General features: G+C 33.4%; 1 protein-coding gene across 1 annotated transcript; it reads right to left on the minus strand.

Moving 5' to 3' along the window:
- Window positions 1-5,112: 5,112 nt before the first annotated feature.
- LOC149219757 (GDSL esterase/lipase At5g03610-like) lies at window positions 5,113-7,269 on the minus strand. Its single transcript, XM_089382667.1, has 5 exons — window positions 7,114-7,269; window positions 6,857-7,027; window positions 6,498-6,772; window positions 5,703-6,006; window positions 5,113-5,607 (listed from the first exon to the last, which is right to left on the minus strand). The coding sequence occupies exons 1-5, from the start codon at window positions 7,169-7,171 to the stop codon at window positions 5,414-5,416; spliced, it is 1,002 nt and encodes a 333-aa protein (XP_089238793.1). The 5' UTR covers window positions 7,172-7,269; the 3' UTR covers window positions 5,113-5,413.
- Window positions 7,270-18,034: the final 10,765 nt, after the last annotated feature.

Here is an 18,034-nt window from a genome sequence, read left to right on the forward strand (position 1 = left end):
CATCAAAAGTGATTTTTGCAAAAGCAACCATGAGCCAATGTTGTATACCAAAACTCATGAAGCTAACATTCTCATTTTTTGCATTTACATCAATGATCTTCTTTATACAAGAAATATGATGTTAGAAGACTTCAAAGCAACAATGAAAACATAGTTTGATATGATTGATCTAGGGATCATGAAATACTTCTTCAACATTGAAACTAAGGAATCTGCTGATGCCATCTTTGTTGGTTAACAAAAATATGCTACTTGCGTCCTCCAAAAGTTCAAAATGACCAATTGCAAACTAGTTGATACATCAATTGCTCAAGGAACCACGCTGAGAAAACAAGATGTAACACCATCAGTGGATTCCACATTGTATAAAAGTCTAGTTGGTAGTCTGTTATATCTCACTACAACTAGACCTAATATCATGTTTGCAGCTAGTTTTGTCTCCAAGTTTATGCAATCACCCAAGATTTTTCATTGGAATGTTGCAAAAAGGATCTTAACATATATTGCAGGAACCCTAGACTATGGCTTTCTCTACACACATTTGAAGATAACTCACTTTCACGTTATATAGACAATGATTATGCAAGCAATTTAGATGATCGCAAAAACACCTCAAGGTATGTTTTTCATTTTGGAACCAATCTGACTTCATGGGCATCCAAGAAACAACCAATTGCTTCAATATCTTCGACAAAGGAAAAGTATGTAGTTTCCACTTCAACAATTTGTCAAGTAGCATGTCTCAAAAGACTATTGGCAGATCTTTCAAATGTTTAAAAAGAGCCAACTCCAATTTACTGTGATAACAATTTTGCAATTTCTTTATCCAAAAATCATGTCTTTCACAAAAAAAACAAGCACATTGACACATGTTTTCATTTCATCTGTGAGCTTGTCAGTTATTGAAACATATTACTTGCCTTTTGTGGTTCTAAAGATCAACTTGCAGACATTTTCACAAAGCCTTTAGTCAAATATTTAATTCCATTCTCTACTAGATGTCATAGTTAGTTTTGATTCTCTCAAATTTAGTTGAAACCTTCTGCAATCATTTAATTTGCTCGTTTCCTTGTCTCCTATGTAATTTTATTTAACTTTTAATCTTGCTCGTTTCCTTGTCTCCTATGTAATTTTATTTAACTGATTTTGAATGACCAAAAAAGTTATTCACTCCATTCCAGATATATGTTCATTCTTTGTTTATTTCCATCTTTACATTCTTTATCAAATACTTGTCCATAAAAAAGAATCTCCCTAAAAATATCAACCTTTTAAATCTTTAAATATATATAATTTTCAATATTAAAATATATATATTAATGGATACATATTATTTTTTAATATAAAAACCTAAAATATTTAATACAAAGAATTCCTTAATTTCAAAAAAACCATTTACTTTTAAAAATTTTATTCTCCCTTCTATTTGAGTGATCATTCAATTTAACTAAAATCAATTTCTATATAATAAATAACAATAAATCTCTTTTAAAATTTGTATTCTCCATTCTATTTGAGTTATCATTCAATTTAACTAAAATCAATTTCTATATAATAAATAATAATAAATTTCTTTAAAAAAAAATTTGTTCTCCATTCGATTTGAGTTATTATTCAATTCAACTAAAATCATTTTCTATTAAATAAATAATAATAAATCTCTATATAATTGTGTTTGAGAAGAATTTACCACTTTAGTAAGGAAGTTTGAGTTATCATTTAATTTAATTAAAATTAATTTTTATATAATAAATAATAATAAATTTCTATATAGTTGTGTTGAGAAGCATTTTTCAATTTAGTAGAGAAGTTTGACTTATCATTCAATTTAATTAAAATTAATTTTTATATAATAAATAATAATAAATTAGCCAAGTCCCTGTTGTTAAGTATCTTGCTGATCCCGAGGGTCAATTCTCATGGAGGCCATTCGGGGTTGATATGCCCAGATTTTTAAGAGGGAAAAAATAAATAATAATAAATTTCTATATAATTGTGTTAAGAAGCATTTTTCAGTTTGGTAGAGAAGTTTGACTTATCATTCAATTTAACTAAAATCAATTTTTATATAATAAATAATAATAAATCTCTATATAATTGTGTTGAGAAGCATTTTTTAGTTTAGTAGGGAAGAATGTTATGTAAATATTTTGATTCACTTAAAATAAAGATAAATTAATAAAACTAATAATTTACTATTAGTTATTTTTGAGTAAACATTTTGTTATTGTAAGATAATCTTCGGCAAAATCACATAACGAATCTTTTGTCGACGCGTTTCGAACCAACCAGTGTGGTTCATCGTCAGGACAAGTTGAAGAACCAATCTAGCTTAGCGTGTATAAATAGAGTGTGCAGAGATCCCAACGGCTATGATGCTTATTAATAACCATCAGTGAGGCCATGATGGTTATTAATAAGCTAACTGACCCTGACACGGCCAAGTTAGTTGAGCTATGCCTTACCTCTACCTTTTTCAGCTTCGAGGGAGAATTCTATGAGCAGACTTGCGGAGTTGCCATGGGCTCCCCCTTGTCCCCTGTTGTCGCGAATCTCTTCATGGAGGATTTTGAGTCGAAGGCTTTGGCCTCCTCTCGTCTCTTACCAAAGCTTTGGAGAAGATTCGTTGATGACACTGGTGTTGTCTGGTCTCATGGTCCTAATGAGCTCGATCGCTTCTTCTGTCACCTTAATATCCAATCCGCCGCCATAAAATTCACGATGGAAAAAGAAGAGAATGGTTGTCTTCCGTTCTTGGATGTTCTCATCTCTAAAAAGGTGGATGGTTCCTTTTCTCATCAGGTGTATAGGAAGAAGACGCATACTGAGCAATACTTGCATGCTTCTTCCCACCATTTCCCTGCTCAAAAGTTAGGTGTTCTTAGCACGCTTGCCACCCGTGCTGTTAGAATTTCGGATGAGGAGAGCCTAGAAAAGGAGAAGGCTCACCTCCTAGATGTCTTTGAGAAGAATGGTTATGATAGACGCCTAGGTCAAAAAGCCTTCCTCAAGGCTAAGAAGGAGCCTTCTACTCGTAAGGTTCCCAAGGACCATATCATGGGTGTGAACCTTCCGTACATCCAAGGAACCACAGACAGAATTGCAAGGATTCTGAGGAAGTACGATGTGGCCGCGACCTTTAGACCTCTCAACACTATCCGTGGTTCCCTCAGGTCGGTGAAAGACCCGATTGACCCTAAGGACATGAAGGGCGTCTATGTCATTCCCTGTTCCTGTGGGACCCCTTATATTAGTGAGACTGGTCGCTCTATTAATCAACGGATTAGTGAGCATTCGGCTGACTTAAGACATGGTAGGACTAAGTCCTCGGCCCCGGCTGAGCATGCGGGAAAGACTATGCATCATGTGTGTATAGAGGAGGCTCAAGTCATTGCCAAAATTGCGCACTTTCACCATCGCAAATTTAGGGAGGCCCTGGAGATCGAAAAAAGGCCGGTCAACCTTAATAGGGATGATGGCTGGAAGATTAGCAGTTTCTGGGTCCCAGCCTTGTCTTCTTAGCCTTCTCATTTCCTTTCGTTAGGTCTTAGGGTTTCTGTCTTTCCCCCTCCTTTATTTTTCTTTTGTCAGTTTTGTCCTATGATCTTGGAACGGTTGAATTTGTTTCGGGCTATTATTATATCTATGGGGCCTATTAGTATTATACTATTTAAGTATCCCTAGGTTAACCCAAAAAAAAAAAAAAAAAAATTGTTTCCCTTAAACGAATTCTTATTAACGCAATTTAAACCTTATAAATATCAATAATTAATAATATTGATATGGTTATCCTAATAAAAATTTTTGGAATAAATAGTCTTTTTAATGAATAGTGGTTTAACCTGTAGGTTTAAAGATACCATAATATTAGTTTAGTAATAAACACATCAACCTTGGATTATAAGTAAGAATAGATTTTGGATTATGATTTACCTAATATTTACCTAATATAATTAAAACTCTAGGAGTAATAGTTGAACAAACTGTTTAGATCTATCAAGATGCTTTAGATTATGTAATAAACTTTTAATCTAATGGACCATTCTATTTAAATAATAAATATGATATAGACCTAACTTATAATAGATAATAATGACATTATTAACCTTAATAAATTTGAATAAAAATCTTTTTAATGAATATTGGTTTAACCTTTAGGTACCAATAACATTAGTTTTAATAATAAACTATCGACCTTAAATTATTAGTAATAATAGTTTACCTTGGAATAATTATTATTAGGTAATTTTGATTTACCATAATATTAGTTATAATTTTCACCTAATATAACTAATTCTCTAAGAATAATAATAGAAGATTTAGAGTATTATTTACTTATATAACTGATCGATTTAATGGACCAATCTAATTAAAATATTAAATATAGATCTAACTTACCAAAGACCATGAATTAATTATCACGCAACTAGCTTGAAAAATAGGGTTTGGTTACCTTTACATTGGAATAATAATTAAATTTGATATAAATATAAGAATAATACACCTAATTAATTTAAATTTACCAAACATTTACCTAATTATTTTAAAATTTACCAAATATTTACCTACATTTAGCTTTTTAGGGAAAATTTTAATTGAATAATTTTTTAGTTGTTTGACCAGGGTCTCTTGGTCAAATTAGCCGTTAGAAATGTAGCCGTTGGGATCTCTGCACACTCTATTTATACACGCTAAGCTAGATTGGTTATGTGATTTTGCCGAAGATTATCTTACAATATTATGGATCACAGAAGTCTAAATTCCTCAATAATTTTGTTATTGTATTTTTATGATAAAGTCTATTTAAATGTTTGAGGAAATCCATTATGAAATGAAAGAGTTTAGATCTATCTCAACTCCAAACTTAATCTATCAAGACACTTAGTAAATCCAAATTCAAAATAAATCTAAACTAGTAAATAATAAAAATTTTACATTTTAATTTTCCTTAAATGATTTAATCACTGAATCATTTAATATTTTAATATAATAAGATAAGAAAACTTAGGTTAATCCATGTTAATTAATGTTATTTGCATTTTAAAAGAAATATTTAAAATATATATATATATAAAAAGTAATACTGTGACCGGACCAAAGAACAGAAGGTGATTAATTTATAAACTAATTAATAATTAATTATATAACTATTTGAATTAAGCGATACACATCTGTACGTAAGCGCGTCTCAATCAGAACATTACAGACCAGAGATGCGGCCATTATAGTAGAGTGGAAGTAATAAAAACAAGCATGGCTCAAAACTAAAGGATTAAGACCGGTCACATTAACACACAAAGATATAATAGTGTCTCACCAGTGACACTATCTAGTACACAAAGATATAATAGTGAGATACTATAATAGAAAAAGATGTCATAATGCCGAGAAAGCAGAAAAACCCAGTGAGTATTCAAGTTGAAATTGAGACCAACGAAGATCTGAAGCGCCCCATCAATGTTTCCCAGCCGACCTGCGTGGGATGCAATGCATCCCAAAAGAACGACGATTCTGGACGAGCGCACAGGCTATACAGAGGCTTCCCCGCATCGTCTAGAAGGCCGCATGAACCAGTGCAGCAAGGTCTCAAGGGCTCCTCAAGTTTCCCTGCACAAAATGAAATGGGCGCGTTCAATAAATACTGAGCACGAAACAGAAAGAACGCAGATCCCTAAAAGACAAAAGGGTACAGAGTGTAAAACCATATTGATTTGGATGTTGGAAAATATCCATGGAATCTGAATACTGATCCAGAATCACAAACGTCGCATCTGCCCGACTCTTTTTTATTCCCTCCACCCCTTTTCCCAAAAGACTGTTGTGATATACGGCTATTTCGCTTATTGTAGCATTGCAACTTCTATAAGAGTTCTCTGCTGTTACAACTGGCAAGCACCCCGACGGCCCCATATCTGTTACTGCAAAGCGTCGAAAACCCATATTATACAAGCGCACTAAGTCCGCTGAGAGCTGTTTGGTGACCGATTCTACAAATGAAGGCAGGCCCTGCAATTCCAATCACCCAATGTAAAAGAAGAATGCAAACCCTTGAGTGCAGAAATTCAGGTTGGTTTATGTGATTCATATTGTTTCAAAAAAATCACATTTAGACAGGTTTATGTGATTTATATTGTGTAGAGTTTTTTTTTTTTTTTCCGAATTATCATAATTATTAGAATCGAGGTTTCAGGGGGAAGATTATGGATGCCATAATTTTAGAAAAAAATTCTACACAAAGTACAAGCAGAAATCTCAATCTCAAAACATTGTTTTATATTGTTTCAAAAAATCATATTTAAAATTAAGTATATATTTTTAAAACCATTTAATATGATTCATCATCTAAATAAAAATGGCTAGTATGATCAAAATAACAGATCTGATCTAAAAACTATCCTCATCTTGATCTTGACGATAAATCACTTAACCCAATAAAATTTATTATGATTTTACCCTAAGATTTTCTTGAAAGAATAGATCTTTCATGATGGAATTACCTCGACTGTGCCTCCTTGTTGAAGAATGTAGGAACCGTAATCGTTGCCCGAAACCGAGAAGAGAACAAGCGAAGACGCTAGGTTTTTTGCGGAGTATACTCCATTACCGATCAATTCCTGCAGTTGGTCGATTTGGGTACTAGTACTGGGCAGTCCAGGCCATGTAGGAAAGACACCGGTCCCGCCAGTTGCAAAGTTCATGCCAAATCGAAGCATGTCGGGGTTGCTATCCCGCTGACTGTGTGGCACTGGTACAGGGATGTCGAAAGCTGAAGCTGCAACATTAAAATGACAAATTAAGAGCCACACACGGAACGGAGAGAAACGAATAATTGCTTGCATAAAAATTGTAACTCTACCTATGAAGTCCGTGAGAACTTTTCCATCTGAGTGTCGCCCGGAGGGTTTTCCAGGAAAGCTTATACCATATGGAGGTTTCCAGGCAGCATTCGTTTTGTCCAGATTTCCGGTGTCAACGTACGAGTCTCCAAACACAAACATAGCGTTTGGGCGTGCACTCTCCACATTTTCTGCACAAATACCAAATACACTCAGAATTGGATAGAAATTACACAACGGTTGCAAATAAAATTCGAATAAAAGAGTAGGAAATTACGATGGATGAAGAGCAATCCACAACACATAATAAACCACAGATTGCGTAGCCTGTCCATTTTGTTTTGTATGCACAACTTCCAAACACAAAGGCCGATTCACTCCTTTTTAAAACACGCGGAAGGCCTGAGATTGATCTGAAAATAAGCGAGTATAGTGTGAAACGCGATTCCATCTGGATATCCGTAGCCTCACTGTTTCGTTTCGGGACAGTTGAGTAGCTGCACCGAATGCACCGCTGAGTAAATGCTCATAATGAAGTTCATGCTTGTAATTTGATGTTTGAGTTGATCAATAGGGTCAATTAGTATCGAGAAGGAGCGTAGTCACGGCTGGATTTACCAGGCTTCCCGTCATTAATATGTGGTTAGTATATATCTATTGCTGAATAATGTATTACATATACTATCACCACTCAATAGACTTCGAAATATTAGACTTCGAAATATTGATTACCTAATTGCATAGGCGAATTGCGCAGAGTAGTTAATAGTTTGATGCGAAACTAATTTGACTTGTTAATATTGGTAGTATATGCTTATAGTTCTATATTTGTTTAGATGCCATAGTGAACACATACTGTCAGTGAGTATTTAACTCAATAAACTTGAAAATATTAAATAATTATTTATGACTCAATAAACTTAGAAATATTGGTTACCAATTACCAGAACTTAGTATACTGTCATTGCTTATTTATGACTCAATAGACTTGAAAATATTAAATAACTATTTATGACTCAACAGACTCGAAAATATTAATTACCCAATTGCCAAATAGACTCGAAAATATTATTACACAATCGCCAAAGAGTTAATAGTTTGATTTTTTAATGAGGTCAAAATAAGTATGGGAAAGGAGAATAGTTAATAGTTTGATGTTAATCGATTCTCAATATAAAAATTGCGTGCAAGCTATTTGGCAAGGCAATTCCCCTATAGCATTATAAATGCTATGTCTTTACACTAACAAGTTCCATAAATGTTCCGTTACATTATTGTCATTCAGTGGGCATAGATGTGGGTATAGATGATAGTACAATCACGCTCACACACCTGAATATTTCTGGACAAGCACTTTCCGGTAAACCATACCATGGATAACCGCCATGTACAATACATAAAACCATACCATGCTATGCTATGCATCTGGATGGGGCATGTAAGATGTGACGCTCTGAGCAAGCATGTTACTCCATGTTAACCGAACAATTCAAATTCAAATTCAAATTCCAAATTTGAACTGGTGAATCCTCTGGACGGGGCATCTGAGATGTGATGCTCTCAGCAAGCATGTTACTCCATGTTAACTGAACAATTCAAATTCAAATTCGAAATTTGAACTGGTTAATCCGCCCCGCCAAATTCAAAGTTTGAACTCATGAACCTGCCCCGCCCAAATTCAAAATTTGAACATCGATAATTGCTATATCTCGCATTTCAAGTCGTCTGGCATCATGGTTCAAGGAGGGCACCAGACATATATCCAGAATTCCTTCCTGGTGCAGCGCATTACTGCCGGCGGAAGCCGCGACCAGAAGAAATTCAGCGGCGTGGGCATAAGCCTCATGGGCAAGGACAACGCTCTAAACGACGTTGTCATCTTTTCGGCTGCTGTGGAGATTGCAGTGTCAGGTCAAGCCAATATCCTCACAGGAGTTCACTGTTATAACAAGGCCACACGCTTCGGAGGAGTTGGAATCAAACTAAAGCTCGGTGGATTGACTCAGACGAGGAGCATCAGTTGTTATTTGGATTATACCGCCATTGTTGCAGAGGACACTGTGCAGCTTGATATTACCAATAGTTTATTTATTGGGGATGCCAACGTGGTGCTGAAATCAACCCTTGCCAAGCACGCCAATATTCTTAGCCTCCGCATATTCCATAACCAAATATTCAAGAAATGAAAAGGCTTCCTGTTGTCCCACTATAAAAGGTTCGTCGATACGCTTCATCTCTGCGCAGCCGGTTAGAGCAGGACCGCCATGGGAACTGCTTGCAGAACGAAGGTTGTGCTTCTAATGTTTCCTTAATTTGCTGAAATTCCTGTTGGAGGTTCTGAGTTTGTTCCTCTAATAGCTCTGGAAGTTGGACAAACTCAACCAAAGGAGACAATTTGAGATGCTCTTTGATGTGTAAAATCAAATCATAGATCTTCCTGCTGGTTTGATAAAGTTACACATTATTGGTATTGTGCGACGTCATCAAATCATAGATCTTCAAGCTGGTTTTATAACATTACACATGGTTGGTATTGTGCTACGTCGTGCCACCTATGATGCTTCTTGGAGAAGGGCATTCAAATATTTAAGCCATATACTCACAGCGGAACCCTTATCATTCTTGTTCTTCTTTATTGCCTGGCGGTCTCTCTAGATCTGCTTAACAATAGGCTTTATTTTCATTACTACATCTTTTAGAGGCACCAATTCTTTCCTATAGGGAACTGCAATGTCTATGCGATCCATGATCTATTGCATTACTTTGTCGATACCCACACCAATAAAGTTTAGAAGCTTTTTAATTTGAAGTTAGCATCTAGCAGTGGGCACATCTAGTTTTGTTTTTTCTTCTTTTTAAAATCGTTTTGGTCCTGAGCGTGAGAGATATTGATTTTGAAAAGTTATTCAATTTATAAATTAGGAGTAATATTTACAATGAGATTTATGTATAAATTAAATTTGAGTAGGAATTAGTTGTAAATAAAGGCGTTCTCGTTGACCAGAGCAAGCAATCCCAATCACTGTTTAGAGCCAATTCCCATTGCTTTTGTGGAGGCTTTGGAAAATAACGTCTAACACACAAATCACAAAGCAGATCAAGTAGGTAATTGTTTATATTATTTTTGTCTCTCAATGAATAACATTGCAAATTTTCTATGTATTTTCTGATTTCACGTTTGGAATAAGAGCCAACAAATTTAATTTTTAAAAAGCTTTCAATTTTAATTTTGAATTCACCTTTAATTTCATTTCATTTTAAAATTTAAAGCTTTCATGGTTTCACGTTTGGAATGAATAATGGATACACAATTGAATTTCTGAAAGCTTTCAATCTTAATTGAGGAGGGAGAATGTTAAGAAGATTTTTAATTTGCAGTGAACATCTTCTAACCTCACGGAAAAGAGTGGACACATCTCGTTTCGTTCTTCTACGTCATTTGAAGCCGTAGTGTGAAGCCGTAGTGTGAGGAAGATAGTTCCATTTAGAAATTAGGGATAGCCCGAGGGTTGAGTTAATGTATACCATGATTATTTCCAATTTGCCCAATTTGTGATTTCAGATTTGAGGTCTACAATGATTATTAATACATATTCTGAGTTAGAAAAAACAAATTGTCAACTCATTTTAAGTCTTTTCCAGTTTGTGATTTTTGAAAAATTATTCTATTTGCCCGTCCTTTTGCCTTTCTCATACAAATGGATTTAACCCAACAGATTTGGAAAAGTCATTCCATTTTCTGGTTAAATGAAATTTCTAGTCATGTTATTCTCTTTTTTTTAAGATAAAAACATGGTATAAAATTAAGTTATTCTATTTTCTTGTTAAATGAAATTTTTTTGTCATATTTTTCCTTTTTTTCCGAATAATAACATGGTATAAAATTGTATTGACGTTAAGAGTTATTTAGTTATTTTTATTTTTTTAATGACATTTAATATAAAGAATTGAAATTAATGTAAAAATTTATTTAAAGTTTTTTATTTATTTTTAAATAAGAAGCATAGTTTAAAATTGTATTTAGATTAATGAGATATTTTGTTATTTTTAATTATGTTCAAAATAAGGAATAAGGAATGATAATTAATGGATATATTTCATGAATACCTATAATAATTATGTTATATATTTTAATATTTTATTAAAAATAAATATTCAATTGAGATTATCTTACATGCTTCACTAGAACTATTCTTATTGTTAGTTTGATGAATATTGTTGTAATGACTTGATTTTGAAAAAGCACCCTTGAGCTAATATAGTTGTGGATTATTTCTTGGAAGCTCATAGACAACCAATTTCTACTCTCTCTTTCTAATGCCTTATTATAAATAATCAATAAATAATTTACTTAGTATTTAAGGCAACTGAGTTATGAATTAAAGTAAAGGTGTAGATTTAATTATATTAGATATGGACACCTCTTTCTCACACACACAAGCACACATATATCATTTTCCTTTTTTCTTTTTTTTTAAATCTATATTAAATATGGAATGTAGAAAATTGTACACCTATATATTAATTCTTCCATAATTATATGGATTTTGAATTCTTTTTAAATGATATTTTTTAAGAAGTATAAGATAATTGATTGTATTGGTGCAATATTTCCATTTAAATGAGGAATAAATACGTAAAAACTTTTGACAAGGAATACAATTGTGAGGCTAATTTCACAAAGAAAATTGATTGTTTTTTATTTTTAAAATAATGAAATTAGAAAAAACCAAACCTTATATGTAAAGAATTGGTGCAACATTTAAAACTATTAACATAATGAATATTTATATTTTTTTCCATGTAGAGCTCACTGAAGTAAGTCAAAATATAATCTCTCAAGGTAATTATCTAGTAGCTCAAAACTTAATTTTTCATTAAATTTATAAGAGAAACATTCATCATTGAATTTTTACATTAATAATTTAATGGCAAGAAAAACAAAATATAAATTAATATCTCTTTTACAAATTACAAATTTGTTATTTACATAAACACATATATGTACGCTTGTAATTTCACCAATTATGAATATTTGTAACATGTTGTATTAGTTCAATTATGGATATGTGTAACATGTTCTATTATTTTGTCTAGACAAAACATATTGAAGAAAAACATGTTGATTATGTTTTATGCATTCAGAACATTAAAGGGGCCGACCTCCAAGCCCGCCTAGACCCCGACCTCTAACATCAAGGTGGGACTAGTGCCAAGGAGAATAGAGGGATTAGAATACCATTAAGAAATTTGTTATTGTAGATTGGGAGAGCCGCCTAGCCATAGTTATTGAAGGACCAGAGTTCTAAGGCACCTCCTGGTGGTTCAAGATTCCTCATAAGCACGTGAGTGATTCTTCCCAAATCAAATAGGTTCATCAACCAGAAGCTTCCAGTGGTTTCTTTAGCCTCATAGGCATATCTTGCTCTCAAAAACTAATCACTAGCAAGCCTCCTAGGAGGCATTTCACTATGCAAAGAACTTCATCTCACTTTCAAGAGAAGAGAGCCCATTAGCAACAAGGTTCAATACTATTGTAAAAATGTCTATGGGTATACGTAAGATACGTTCATATATAGAACTTGTGCATGTACGAAATATGTGCATATACGGAAGTCACATAAATCTTCTATATGTGCATCTTATGTATTGCATATCTTCCATATATGCACAACTTTTGCATATGTGCATATCTTTTGTATATGCACCTATACGGAAGAGGCACATATATATGGAATATATGCGCATATAGAGAAGAAACACATATACAAGTGATTCCACCTCCAACTATCCATATTTCTCTTTAGATGCGGAATCTCTCTGCAAACAAACTTCATCTATTGCTACTGCTAAAATACAAAGAAATTTACATTATATGGGTTTTGAAGACAGAACAGGGAAATGGGTTGTTGGTGGAAAATGCACTCGAGCTTTACATGGAAAATCATCTGTTAGAGATGTGGATTTTTGTTCTATGGAGAAGCCTCTCATCCCTGTAGATTATCAAGATAATTTAAAGTCAAACTCTCAAGCTCAGAAGGATTCCAAGAAGCCCAAGAAGCCAACTTCTCCAGGCAGGAAGCTCGCAAATTTTCTTAATTCGCTGTTTATGGCTGGCAGTACCAAGAAATTGCAGCTTTCATTATTTTCATCTGTAAGTGAGTCCAATTCAATGATTCTTCTGAGAAAAAACGCACCTCTGTTGACTCATCTTCTTCTTCAGTACAATCTAGGCCATGTTTGAGTAAAACATCCAGAGGATCGAAGAACAGTAGTGGGATGAGTCAAAGATTTGTGACTTTCTATCCAACAAGTGGAACTTTGGATGAGGACTCTAACCCCTCTGGGGAAAAGTATCTCCATAAGCTGAATCCTGTTAATAATCTACATACATATCCATCTACAGATGAATACAAGCTTTCGCTACTGAGCAAAGAATTGCAATTTCATATTCTTGAGGAGGACTGGCATGCAGCAGCAGCAAAGGACATAATTACTAAGTATTAAAAATCAAGGAGCATTATGGAAGTTGTGGTAATTAAGGGTCTTGGAAAACAATACGAAGAGGAGGAAGATGATGACGATGTCAGTTGTTCAAGTTTTGACCTGTTTGAGCTGGAGAATTTTGCAGAAATCGACATGAACATGAGCGTGTACCAAAAAGAGCTTCCTGTTTAAGAGACTACTCATTTGGAGACCAATAAATCCATTGTAAGGGGATTGATTGTTTGATGAAGAAATAGTGCTCTGTAATCCCTAATATAATAATCTTGACATTGGTAACGCAGTGTCTGGCAAAGTTGCAGGTTCTATGAAAAATTCAAATTTTTACAAACTCGCATGCATAAATTGCGTAAGCTTTGGTAAATAGAGGTTTTTAGTGACAACCATCGATTATACTCTGCACCCATTATGTATGATATGAATAAACAACATCTGCTTGTTGTTACTGGATGCCATTGAGCCATCTTAGCTCATGGAACTTGCCATAATCTTATGGCTGGTCTGAGGGCAGGTTGCTTATTTGTAAACTGACAGCTGGTCTGGGGCAGGTTGCTCAGGATCTAATTTCTAAGTTGACAGCTGGTCTGAGGGCAGGTTGCTTATTTCTAAGCAGACACTAAAAGTGTCTGACAGGTGACCATGAGTTTGGCACAAGTAGACTCAGCCATTGTGGTTGTGTAATGCCATACAAGCAATATTAGTGTGGCACAGGTAGACTCAGCCATTGTGGTTGTGTAATGCCATACAAGCAATATATATGCGTGTAGTGCAGATACAGATATACAATGCTTCCTGTTCAGATATTCCACACTATATATCTCTGCTTATATAGTCAAATAATCGTTATATAGCTAGGTGCATATTGTTAGCAGGGTTGTCAAGGTTTTAGCATGACCATCTCTGGTCGAGACAGAAAACATAACTGGAAATCCAAGAAATAAAAAGAGCAATGATGCGCATCGTACCACTATATATATATAATTATTTATGCTCTTATTATTCATTCTATTTCCCAAATGTCCTTCACAATAATCATCCATAGAATTTGCAATATAGAAAGTGAATACATTCTTATAAATCCTTGGACATCTTATTATTTTTGCAACCACCAAAAATTTACTAATAAATAGCAAGATTACTGATAAATGAGAGGTTTGAAAACATTAGAACTACTTTAACATTTTAAAATGTAATAGAAAAGGGTTAAAAAATGCTAGGTAAATTGTTCCATAAATCATTAATGGTATGAATGCAAAAGCAAAAGACATTATAGAAACATTATATAAGTCACTATAAACATGGAAACGTTAAAACAAGAAATTAATGCACAAATAAATGTAAACTCTTTAGGGTTTTTTATACCATTTGTTTTTTCATTATCATTATCAGTTGTAGTTTGATGAGCCCGTAGAGTGGTGACATAGAGTCATTTTTTTTTATCAGTTGATTGTATTCTAATTTTTTATTATTTTTATATTTTTCAAAGTAGTTTTTTCTTGGTTTGTTTTTCTACATCATTAAATGTATAATTATGATTATTCAAGATTACTACAAACTTATCAAATTCGATCTATTTGGAAAAAAAAAAAATTCGTTTGGAAAGAGGATGTGCAGAGGTTCTTCTTACACCTCTTCTTTATTAGTTTGTGATAGTTTTAATTCTCATTGCTAGGCCATATTCCAAATTTCTGTAGTAGGGATTTTCTTTGGAGGGATCCCTTCTAATGGGGCCATGATTTCATGATTTTCCTTGATTAGTTGAGGGGTTAACTTAGCCAAGAGGTTCTAACTTCTCGTTGTAATCAACAAAGCATTAAATAGTTTGCTTAAGAAAGTTTTCTTCATGATCCTATTTGTCATTTGATTTTGCTGGACTCCATAAATCTAGAAAGACATTGACACTATTCTTTATTTCCCCCATCACCATTTTCCCTTTTTCCATAAAAACCTAAAATATCTATAAAAAAATTCACTGAGGCTACCATTAACATGACACTCTTTTAACTAAGCCTTCCTTTAACACCACCTTTTGCTCTTTTAACTAAGCTTCCCTTGAGTCAAAGGAGAGCTAATCTAAAGTTCTAAAGTGAGAGAACAAAAGTTGTTGTCGTGACAATGGGTGATATTCCTAAAAGGTTTATATCATATTATGCATTATGTTATGGGGCTTTTTCATGCGTGTACAATTTGAGAGATAACAAACATCTTAGAAAAGCTTATATTTTTATTAAGTTTAACAACATGAAAATTAACTCAATTAACATACAAAAATAACATGAATCATAGAAAATTATTTATAATATTGTTAAACTTAATTATATAAAATAAATATCTATATCATTAATAACTTGGAAAAAATATGTAATGTTGTTAATTTTTAATAACATTAACAAAAACAAATATTGCTAGATCTAATAACATAGAAATAATACATATAGTAAGTGTTAAAACTTCAAGTCCATAATATGGACTTTTCAAGATGTCAAGTGTTCAAATTAAGCAGGAAATCATAAATGATGCATAATTAAAATTTCTATTAAATTTATGAAATATTATGTAGAACAAACATATTTAGGCAAAAAAGGTCTAAGGTTAGTTGTAATATATCATGGTCAAGACCAAAAAAGATGTATTAAGGGAATTAAGTGAAGCTTGCAAAATCTCAGTGCATTATCGTGCATGTATTTATATGGTATGACTTTGGATGTTAAGATAATTATTTTGTTATGAAGATAAATGTTACGATAATTAAGACATTGAAATTATTGAAGTCAATCTTTATGATCCCAGGTCAAAGCTAACCACTAGATATTAAGAAAGAAACATATTTATCTTTGAGCACGTTATACAAAAGTCAACAACATAAGTGCCCTCATACAAGATGATTAAAATGTGTCCCAATAAATGAACATTGAATTGCCTATATTTATTAAAAATGACAAGCCATGCATAAGCCTTCACAAAAATATGAGTTTGAGAAGAACTACTAACCAAGTATATGCATTTTTCTTAAGCATCACTCTGGCATTAAGATAGATGGATATAATTATCTATTTACAAGTTTAGGGTGCATAACACTAATAAATTAGAAATTGTTAGTATTTGTGGAATATGAGGAGACAAGGAGTCAAATCTAATTGATGTTGCAAAACTAACAAAATTTTAGTTATGTAATGAATATGCACAATATATGAAAACTTCCCTTGTGGTTGATCACTCATTCATTTGATCATGAATTAATTAACTGATCACAAAAGCTATGGATTACTATGTAAACTTGTATTAGAACTCTAACAAAGATACATTTCTATGCTTATGAATCAATTATATGAATTAAACTTAATTTATATTGAATATATAAATAATTATTTCATGGGAGGACAGGAGAATGTCAGGCAGGTTGGATCAAGTTGTGTAACATGTGTGAGGTTGAGAAATTATGAGTGTATATTGTAGCAGTTTCAGATTGTTATGGACATTGAATGAGATTGTTTTGGAGTCATTGTCATTGGTAATGTGTATCCTTGTAATAACCTGCCTTTGAGCTTTCAAGGATCTTGATTGCATAGTATCATAGATTGCATGGCTTTCTGGGACTCGAATGAAAAGTGGATTAATCATTCCAAGAGATTTAACAGATAGTTATGAGGTGTCCATGGAAGTTTAATCATCAATGTTTCTGAATGGATGATTCTCTAAATGCTAGGTATATGTATCTTTTATCACTTTTATATGAAGACAAGGATTTTAGGAGAATGAGCATGGCTTGTCGATATTAGTATATTATGAGTCTTCCACATTTCTAGGTTGTATGTATTGTTAGAGATTGGGGGTTGAATAACAGACATAGGCTGGCACCCCTTTTGGTCATGTCTCTAGTGCTAGGACGAGTCATCTCACACATCTCTCTGGAATGCTCCTGTCCCTGGTACCAGAGATCTTACGTATATTTTTACTATTTCTCATTGCACTTTACATCCTCTATTTGATTATGGTACTACACTAGTGGACACCACACAGGAGGCCTCATGTTTTCCTGGAAAGGCATTCGTAATATTTTAATAACCGAGGCGATATTGTATCTGGGGTTCAATAGGACTAGACTAAAATTCTATATCTTTGGAAGAAACGGATTGCATATTTTTATATCTCGCGTTCATTTAAAGACTTAAGTATCATATGTTGTGATAGAAGGTGGAGGTGCTTGGGATGTTTGTGATCTTTCTATAGTTAAATTTTCTCTCGATTACATTCTAAGCCACGTTTGTATTTGCAGTTTCCACTGGAACTTCCTTTCTCGGGTTTTTGATGGTTTGTTCTGCTTCTTGTTTACATTTCTTTCTAGTCTTTGTTTGCGTGGGGGATTTGTATCTCAAGGGGTACTCTCCTTGTTTTATGAATTATGCACATTATTGCTTAGGGTTTGCTACACCACTGGTACTCGGTGTCTCTGGTGTGGCGAAATTATGTGGCGGTGCTTTCTTGATGATTTTTATTTCTCGGTGATAATTGAAATCTTTCTGATGCCTGGAGTTCTCTATGATCGTTGGATCATTCTTTCTTATTATGTAAATAAGTGATTTGACTCCACTACAACTTGGGGGTGGTGGAGATGCAGGTTCCCATCGAGGGTCCTTCCTTTTGGCGGTGATCTTGGTTATCATATTCTTCCGATCTACGTTGGTTGGGATTTT

This window comes from Pinus tabuliformis, chromosome Q (genome assembly GCF_031772625.1).
Source record: "Pinus tabuliformis cultivar Carrire ecotype Pingquan chromosome Q, CPIR1, whole genome shotgun sequence".
Taxonomy (NCBI): Eukaryota; Viridiplantae; Streptophyta; class Pinopsida; order Pinales; family Pinaceae; genus Pinus; species Pinus tabuliformis.

Excerpts from the sequence above, each read along its gene's own strand:
- LOC149219757 (XM_089382667.1), bottom strand. The coding sequence starts at position 7,171 with ATGGACAGGCTACGCAATCTGTGGTTTATTATGTGTTGTGGATTGCTC. Across the intron at positions 7,028-7,113 it reads TGGATTGCTCTTCATCCATC|AAAATGTGGAGAGTGCACGC; the intron begins GTAATTTCCTAC and ends GTATTTGTGCAG. Across the intron at positions 5,608-5,702 it reads CCAACATCCAAATCAATATG|GGAAACTTGAGGAGCCCTTG; the intron begins GTTTTACACTCT and ends CATTTTGTGCAG.